We start from the raw sequence: 10139 nt of genomic DNA, 5'->3' as shown, positions 1-10139 counted from the left end.
TACAACCACACACACACATTGTATACATATGTATACGTATTATGTATATGTATGTATGTATGTATACATATGTATATGTATGTATACAGACATGCATACTTATACATACTTATACATATATGTACATATGTGTGTGTGTGTATGTAATATGTATAAGTATGTATGTATATAATACATATACATACATACATACATATACATATGATATGTATATGTTGTATATATATATAATATATATTATTTATATATATTATATATATATATATATATTATATATATAGAGAGAGAGAGAGAGAGAGAGGATATTAATGGGTATCCTTGTCATAAGGAGGGATTTCCTCCTATGACGCTCTAAAATCACATGATTTAGCCTGACATTGTGGATGATCCGCTCCGTTGAATTGATCTACATATTCTAAAACCCCAACACACCAAGTTTTGGGTGAACACCGTCGTCGTTTGACCCTTCATCCACTCGTTTATCAATTTTATAACGGTGGTTGAATGAATAAACTTTTAACATGGCTCGATGAGGGTCAAACGACGACGGATTACACCCAAACTTGTATGTTGGGGTTTAGAATATGTAGATCAAGTTTCAACGGAGCGGATCATCCACAATGTCGCTCAATCATGTGATTTAGAAGCGTCAAGAGGAGGAAATCCCTCTATGACAAGGATACCATAATCTCATATATATATATATATATATATATATAATATATATATATATATATATATATATATATATATATATATTATATATATCTTATGTCAATTAAGTGGACCATTCACCAAACTTTTCTATCTATGGATGATACCTAGGGATCCATACAAATATGAGGAGACTTAATATATATATATATATATATATATAGTGTCAGATGAAACATTTGTATGCTTTGAAAAGATCGGAGGTGCTTAAAAAGCTTTATCGCAAGCACTCTTAATCATGCCTCGATACATTTTGAAGGTAATCGCCTTAAGTGCAAAAGAGAAGTGAATCCTCCTAGACACCTCATTAATTGAAGCAAAGCAAAGGTGTGCTTTGTGGCCCATGCAGCGCTTCTCTTTTGAAGCATGGTTCAAGGGAGAATAGATGTTTAAAGAAAATTTAATGACTAATATATTATATATATATATATGAGAGAGAGAGAGAGAGAGAGAGAATATAGCAGAACCTTGGTACCAAGTTCTTTCATTGAACTTCGCAGTGAGGTGACCAAATCTTACCCCTACATCATGCCTCGCGAGATGAGCCTCTTTTTTTTAAATAGGTGAATAGTGATTGAGGAGCTCTCTCTCGATGCATGATGTAGGGCGGATTTGGCCACCTCACTACCAAGTCAATGGAAGAAACTTTTGGTAGCCAAGGTCTTCATATTTCTCATATATATGATATATATATATTATAATATATATGATAGTATATATATATTATATATATATATATATATATATATACCCCTCGTCATTTTCTTTTTCCTCGGTTTCAAGGATTTGCCCTGCTTCTTTTTATTGAATTTAAGAAAGCAAAACCAGGCATCATATACGTATCATGTCCTATGTCTGCCAGCTTTTGGGCTATGGATTCAAATTGGTTTCCAACAATCATCAAATTTTGGTTGATTCTTATTACTTTTTTAATTTAATTTTATATTGACCCCTAGGAGTTGCTCTCTACTCTTCTTTTTCAGTTGTGTTTATTTCCTATTTCATGTCTCGTTATCCTATTGAATCAATATAACTCTCAGTTTTTTTTTCCTTTTTTTTCTTTTTTAATAATATCTATAACTTTGCATCATATGGTTGTGTGCACATGTGTCTATAGATCAGATGATGTTTCAAAAGTAAATTAGTTTACTGTAACTTATGTCTATACTTAGCCTATTTTCCTCTTATTTATTTTCCAATGCTGCTTGAATAATTCAAATTGACGTACCAAAAATAAGGCTGTTAAAAGGTTAAGGTTGGGTAATCAACCCATTTAACAGAAGTCCTCTCACAAATACCTAGCAAATGGTGGGTGCATCATCATACCTATTTATGCAAATGAAGCAAAGCAAGAAGCTTGGCAGAAAAGTTCTGAATGATGAATATCCAAAAAGGGCATTCCTCATACTTAGGGCTTAGGGCTACTTTTCTGGTAGGATCCATGGCAATTCAGCCCAATAGTTTTGGAGTTAAAGACTGATATCAGTCAGGTTCATATTCACTGTTGCTAGTTGGTAAAAGGCAACTTGATACATCTCTAAGCTACAAATTAACTTCAAAATGAAAGCTAATACAAACTGATGAGATCGTAGTGCTTTGTTCTGGCTTCTGATAAAAATATGTAGATGTCTAGGCGAAGCTAGTAGCATAGGCCAAAGCTGGATAACCAATAAGTCTCTCCCATAGTTTTATCCGCTTGACTGAGAGACATAAAAGAACACAAATCCATACATCATGATGCACATTCAGAGGCTTTGGCACATGTATGATCATTGTTGTAACAAAACTTAGGAGAATTAAAAAATATAATGCCTTAAATCAACAAAGCTTTCAAGAAGGAAGCAACATATGTCACCTTTCATGGAAGGCCGATTCAAGTTGATAAATACATCCACAGCGAACGACTTGTTGACAAGTTTCAGAAACACCAGAATCAGTAAGCTCAAAGTGAAAATAGTTTTTTATGAATTGATCCTGTTTGGGATCAAAAGATATGGTCTTGGAAGATGAACCACTTATTTCATTGCTATGTAAAAGAACTGTATTAGTTCCTTCTCGTGATTCATTGATGTAATTCTCATTGCAACTTGGTCGCTCTTCTTTGTCTCTCATCTCACCTTCCCTAACTTCTAAAAGTCCATTACCTCTTTGGACTTCAGGTTCACCATCACATAGCCTGGAATTTCCTGTTAGAGAGACAATTCTTCTCTTATGCTTATGTTCATCTTTCGGTTTCTCCAGCCCATGGTCATATTGACCAGAATTAACATCAGGTAAGCAACCACTTGAATCCTCAGAATACCCGTCTCTAGAAAACTGATTATCATGGTTTGGCAATACACATCCTTTTTCATATCTTCCTTCACCATTATTACACTCTGGGGGCACTCCAGTTGACATGTCAGTTATATTCAGATCCGTGGATTCTTGAGGAAGAGGATGATCAACTTCAGCAAATGACACACTGGATTGGCAGGAATCATCTTCATTACAACTAGTATCACTGTCTGATGATGCCAGAGATTGTGATTCAGCTGATAATTGCAGAAATTCTTCCTCCAAATAAAGGCGTCGCTGTAGAATGTCCTCCTGATAGTGTGGAGGTGAAACAGGGTATGCTGAAGATGGGCGTGAACCCATGATCTCATCAATTCCAGTCAATGGTGCTGAAACTTGGTCTCCTCTTTCATCTGCCAAAGCACTTGAATGAAGGGAAGCCTTAACCTCCAGATGAGAAAGATTATGTGGTTTCCGAGAAAGAACCTCCACCTGATCCTGTTCTATACTTACTTCTCCAGTTCCCAAAGAAGTTTCTGCAACATCATTACCATTAACCACTAGATGTTCCAGACTATCTTTGCCATTAGAAACAAGATGTCCATTGCCATGATAAGCAGATTGTTGCAAGATATTTGAGCTACTATAACCTTCTGAAAATTGTTGGCAGACCGGTACATGCACTGATATTTCACCAGGAAGCTTCTCAACTAGGCTTTGATTTATAGATTTTCCCCTGCAAGGGTCCACGTTAAGACTAGTGAATTGGTTTCTGCCAACTGCACAATCAGGTGACTGATCCATCCATTCCTTAAACTCTCGCAACCAAAGAACAGATTGCTCTTTCTTCATGTATTCCACCTTATTCATTAAACTGGCTATTTCTGATTCACCATCAGAAATAGCATTCTCATCTTTCATCTGGTTGTCACTATCGCATGAGACTGACTCTTGTTCTGCAACTTCTGAACAAAGATATCTGCCCTGATCCTCGTCTTCGATATTGGCAAGACGATAATAGTTTTTCTGCAATCAAGAGCATCCTTTTTAGAAGCCTGACTGAATTTAAGATATTATGATTTATGACTGATGTGTCATCACCAGTTCCTAAGAAATGGCAGAAATGTACCACCAATTTGAAATCTAACACAACAAATAGCAAGTGCAAGACAAACACTATGTACAGTATGAATTCATCTAAAAATTACCTACCCTTTTTGTATTCAAACAGCCCTCATCCTCAGCTTCATCTTTGGCCGGAAAATAAAACCCATATCCTGCAGGTAGTTTCTGTCTACTAGCTAAAATGATATGCCTCTCCCAATACTCTCTTGTGCTGATACCATGCTCATCCAAAATCAACTGAAAATGCAATAAAGCAGAAATAATCACATTCTCGAGATCAAGTTAACCCTATGATATCCACTTCAATAAAGCAGAAGTAATTACATTCTAGAATATCAAATCAACCATATGATCCACACTTCTACTGTTAACTCTATTTGTAAAGAAAAGGTAAACACAACAGTCCAATGACATTATGCATTATCAAATAATCTAGCTTCTAGAAGACAAGCTAGCAGAATTAAATTAATATCCCAACTGTTATAGCATACTTTCTCGGGATGTAAGAAGAAGCTGAAAACATGGGAGCGGTACCACCGTGCACAACAAAGAGGATTTCCTTCCAACCATAAATTCTGGAGACATGGAAGGCTTGAGAGAATCTCTAACTCTGCGATACTGGAAATAATATTATAAGAAAGGTCAAGCCCTTCAAGTGATTTTAAATTTTCAATCCCCCGTAATGTTGTCAAGGCATTGTTCTTCAAAACAAGTTTGACTATCCGACATGAAACCTGCAAGTGCAACAGACCCATAAGCATACTATTAAATAGCTAAAGGTAATGTAGGAACAAGCAAGATTATTCATAGTTATAATTATGTATCTTATAGTTGGGAATCATTGATAACTCTTAAAAGAATATTTTTTTCAACATTTACATATCATTTTCCAATAACATATACCCAAACGTTCTTCATTCAGGAAGTCAAAATAAAAACACAGTTATGGTGCCTGCGTAATGCTATTACCGTGAGCTGCTAGAAAGACCAAAATCAAAAACTGGACAGTAAGCACACTTCATTTGTATAAAGATCAAAGTGAAAACGCTCAATGAATTTGCTGTCTTGCCCAAGTACGTGTTTGTTAAGATCTCGCTTTCATTTTTCATATTTGCAATTTCTGTAAATGTCTACACGGTACAGTCTTGAGGAAAAACGGGTTCTAAGAGTCTGCTTGTGATTGCAAGTGGCCTGGGGCTTCTCATCTTTGGGGCAAAGCACCCTCAAAACACAGCCCTGCTTCCTAATCAGGCCTATGCGGGCTATGCACTTGCATAGGCTCAATTAAGCAATAAATACTTCTTTTGGACAAAAACCCAAAACCTGAAATTTGTGTATAAAGTCCTGGATCCTAAGTCTATGCCAAAATTCTCGGTTCTCATTCATTGCCCTAACATCTCTCAGTCTCTCACTTCTCCCTCTAAACCTGTCATATCTTGCCTATCGATGGTGATAGTAATTGTTAAGGAGTCAACATCATGACAGGGGCAGGGAGCCACATGATCTAATTAATTCTCGATTGGTACAACTGTTTCTTTCTTTTCCTTTTTGTTTTTTGGTTCCATGGTCTGTTGAGTGGTTGTGGTTTTCCTTTTTGCATTTGTCAAGGTAAATCAACTTTAAGCTGCATTGTGCTAGATTAAAAAGAAAAGCAACTTGTCATTTAAGAAAGAAGCATATAACAATATTGAGTATCACTTTTCCATTATGTCATGAGAGACACCAGAAGCTTCTTATATTCAAACAGAAATATGTGCAGACATAGAATAACATGTGAACAGTAATACAATTAAAATTAACTAAGAGAGAACAGAACCACTATCTTACCTCACCCAATGATGCTATTGAGCGCAAGTGATTGAATCCAAGATCCAAGTGCTGCAGTTTTGTACATTTCCGAAGATTGCTCACTTTAGCAAATTGGTTACGACTCAGATCTAGAGTTTCAACAGAAGGAAGCAATTGCAAGGATTCATCCATTAGAACCAAACCATTGCATGCACATGAAACAAATGATAACCTATTCCACACTGGAGAGTCCTTTATATCAACAATTCTGCTGGCAAATACATGCCTGAGTGCATCCTGAGATTGAGCACCAAAATGTAGTGATTAGGGAACCTTATTGATAATAGAAGTTACTGGGTAGATTCATCAAACTCTACAGATAGCTAGTAGATGGAAAGACGGAATTTACAAGTATCAATCAGAATGCCAGAAAGGCAAAATAAACCCTAGCCAATGAATACTGAGTTTGAGCGTCGAAATTATAGCATTTGGACACATCTAGAACCATAGTTAATTTGTACTTCATTGTGAACCTAACAAGTAGCTAAAATTTGAATATTCAGCAAATATACAAGGTATCACAATATAGACCTTTCAATTCCAAACTCCAAAAAGAAAACGAATTAAGACGTTCTTTGTTCATCTCAATTTATGGAGCATATAATCAGAACATAGATACTTATAACAAAATATCAAAAATTAGCAACTTTACAGTGTGCTATAGTTATAGAGATAAAATATACAACTTAACAAAATCTTTCTAGACTTTCATAACAGCAAGCATAAAGACCTAGCAGATCCATTAGAGTGGAGGCAATTCCACCTCTTCGATAAAATGAAAGATCAATAAAAACTAATGCATACTAAGAAAAACAAGAAAATCGATCTCTTACAGTGGAATTATGACAAATGAGCTTCTCCAAGCAACCTCTCAACTCAAGCAAACCCCTCGCAGCGGACGTCGACAAATCACACCCCCTCAACTCCAAAACCTTCAATCTCCCAAACGCCAACAGAGACACCGGCGTCGGATCTCTCGCCGGCGGCGGCAGAACCGAGATCACCTTCAGCGACGTCAACAGCCCCAAGATCCTCCTAAGCTGCTCCAACGCTCGATGATCCCCAAGATCAGAGACGTAAGCTCGAAGGTAATCGACCGGAGCTCCGGCGAGCAAACCCTCGAGCTCCTGCAGCGCCTCGATGCGAGAATGGACGTAGTGGAGGCCGACGGGGTTGAGTTTTAGGGTTAGGGTTCCGTCGAGGAGAGGGCCGGCGTGGCGATCGACGTATTTGACTAGGTATTCGAGGTACCGATCGCCGGTAACGATCGAAGACATGGCGGAATTTTGAGAAACTGGGGAGGAAATGGACGGTTTTTTATTTATTTTTGGGGAACCGCCATGGGGGATCGAAATTGGGTACGAGGTAACGGATGTTCGGATTTCGGGTCGTCCGGAGAATTGCTGTTGGAGGAGGATTTGGGTGTACGGTGTTCCTGCGGGACATGGGATTTGGGTGTTTTGGAGGAGGACAGATAGGCTTTGGGTTTGTTAGTCTGCCCGGCCTCGTTTTGTATTGGGCCAGCTAAGAAGAGTGGGATCAGATGGGTTTTGTTTTGGCTTGAAGTACATTATTGCCAGAGGATATTTGAGTAGAGCTTTGCTACAGGGACCCAAAATATAGGACCAATAGGAGGGACAAGTGAGGTGTCCCCCTCCTATTGGATAATGAGTTAACTATCATTAATGATGGCCAACTCATTATCCAATAGGAGGGGGATACCTCACTTGTCCCCCCTATTGGTCTCATATTTTGGGTCTTTAAAGAATTTTTCATTTGAGTAACGTATGTGAAATCAAATTATGGGCACACAGTCTTTTTTTTATATTATTGGACTATAAGTCTTATTATCTTATTCATCTTTTTTTTTTAATAAATTCGAAGCTGAATAGTTTCACTCATAAATTTTAGGGCACTAGGTGGGATGACGTGTTTTGCACGTGGTCAAATAATTTGAGTATTTCTTTTGGGTCTCTATTTTTACTAAGTCATTCGTAAAACAATTCATGATTACCATATGATATATTGCACTAAATAAGAATAAATTTTTCAAATCTCTACTTAATGATAATAATAGTTTGTCGATTGGTATCAAGCTCGCTATTGAATTGAACGTAGTTATGTCATTCCAAATGTTAGAACTTTGATCTAACAAACATATTAAAGATTCCGACTTGTAAAAGTTTGAACATGTTATGTCATATAGCAAATGCATGACGTGATGGAAAGTTCATATTAAATCCATACTCAACAAAATTCACATAAGACCAACAAAGGAGATTGGTTAATTACAATATATACAAAGGAGATTGGTTAATTACAATATATAAAACATTAATTTCGAACAATAAAAACTATATCAAAAACGTTACTAATTACTAATACAAAAAACTAATATGATTTTCAATATGAGTAAAATATTTACAAAAATGGAGTTCCCACCAAACGTGTACATCATAATTTTTATAGTAAATACAATAACATTATTCAGGAAAACTGACATTCTCCCTTAAAAAATAAGGTATCAAATCTCTGACTTCTCTTTTTATATTTTGAGAAATACTATTTCCTTATAGCAAAACTCTTGTTAGTCAAATACACAATATCGCTAAAGGCGAAAGAAAATACATACACAGTTTACGCAATGAGAGCAATTCTAGAAAAAGCTATGATCTCAAAGGCATTATGTGAACATATAACCCACCCAAAAATGCCACCCCTTGGAATATTGTAGTACTTGTCACCATTTGCTGCAAAGATAATGAAGTTTAGAGAAGTTTTACTCATAATTCCTCACATGTCAAGTGAACATATAACCACCCAGAAAGACCTTTGGCAAACTTGCAACATTTGTCACCATTTGCACAAAGGGATAGTGAAGTTCAGAGGAGTCTTGTTCAAAATTCTTCAAATGTCCAACATTAATGATGTGTTTGGATTTAAGAAATTGATTTCAACTTTTAAAATTCAATTCTAGAATTTAATAAATTCAAAATTCATTCTAATACTACTGTTTGGGAATGTTAAAATTTCAATTTTAGAATTTACAACTCAAAACTTAATGTTTTAATATTTTTGGATTTTAAGGGGATTATCTGTAGATTTTTATCTATCAAAGAGCTTGTTTATAATTTTTCATTTTTGAAGAGTTGTTCATAATTTCTGACTTTTTCAGTTTTTTTTTTAGTTTTTTTCTAATAATTAATTTTTTTTCATAGGGGTTTTTCATAATTTTTAAACTTTGCGATAGCCTTTGTAATTTCAAATTGTCAAGGGATAATCAAAGATTTCATATTTCAGTGTGTGTTTTATAATTTTTGGATTATTCAAGGTATTTTTTTAATTTTTAATGCTTTTTTATGTAATTTGTAATTTTTGAATTTTTAGTGGCTTTTTTGTTGTTTCAGATTTATCAGAGGGTTGATCAAAATATTTTAGATTTTTAGGGTATTTTTTAAATTTTAGGATTTTTGTGGTGTTTTGTAATTTCAAATTTTCTGAGGAATATTTTTAATTCTTTTAATTTTAGGATATTGTTTTTAATTACATAATATTTAGGGGACTTTGTAAAAAATTTCTAATTTAGATGTTTTCTGTAATTTTTTAATTTATTCAGGTGTTTTCATAAACTAGAAATTTTTTTAGGCTTGTTTGTAAATTTAAACTTTTAGAGTGTCCTATTTTATTATCGATTGCTTCTTGGACTATTAAAAGTTTCTGCTATTTAAGGCGTTTTTTGTAATTTTAAGAATTTTTCAACAAGTTTTACTCATTATTATGTTTTAGGGGCTATTTGTAGTTTTTTATTTTCAGTGTACTACCTATAATGTCAGGTTGACTAGGGGGCTATTAAAATTTTAATATTTTTTCAAGCTTTTTTTATTTTTTAGAATTTTCTATCACAACGTTGTTAGTATTTATTTGATTTTAAGGTTGTGCCTGTAATTTTATATTATTTGGTTATTTTAAAATTTTAGATTTATAGTGCATTTTTGTGATTTTTGTATTTTTAAGGTACTTTCTATAAATGTTAGATTTTTAGTTGCCTGTAAGTAATTTTTAGAATTTATAAATAGAAATTTGCAATTTATAATTTGTAATTGTGTAAGGGGTTGTTTGTAATTTTTGAAATTCTCATGGGTTTTTTTTTTTGATGTTTTAGATCTCTTTGTTTG

The 10139-nt window shown here is 34.7% G+C and overlaps 1 protein-coding gene across 6 annotated transcripts in view; it reads right to left on the bottom strand.

Moving 5' to 3' along the window:
* Window positions 1-7446, bottom strand: part of LOC109833773 — a 14931-nt gene extending 7485 nt beyond the window's left edge. For 3 of the 6 annotated variants that reach the window (XR_002245346.1, XR_002245345.1, XR_002245347.1), the window contains exons 1-5: window positions 6798-7446; window positions 5944-6201; window positions 4608-4850; window positions 4204-4353; window positions 2570-4017 (exon numbers count right to left, since the gene is read on the bottom strand). Coding sequence is in view for 2 of the 6 variants with exons in the window: in XM_020401579.1 (XP_020257168.1) it covers window positions 2570-4017; window positions 4204-4353; window positions 4608-4850; window positions 5944-6201; window positions 6798-7241 (2543 nt within the window). In the remaining 4 variants the exon portion in view is untranslated. The remainder of the gene's footprint in view (window positions 1-2569; window positions 4018-4203; window positions 4354-4607; window positions 4851-5943; window positions 6202-6797) is intronic. The other 3 variants (XR_002245344.1, XM_020401579.1, XM_020401580.1) reach the window with 2 other exon arrangements.

Source organism: Asparagus officinalis, chromosome 3 (assembly GCF_001876935.1).
Source record: "Asparagus officinalis chromosome 3, Aspof.V1, whole genome shotgun sequence".
Taxonomy (NCBI): domain Eukaryota; kingdom Viridiplantae; phylum Streptophyta; class Magnoliopsida; order Asparagales; family Asparagaceae; genus Asparagus; species Asparagus officinalis.
The sequence above is the reverse complement of the archived record's forward strand: the minus strand, read 5'-3'. Positions and strand labels throughout refer to the sequence as shown.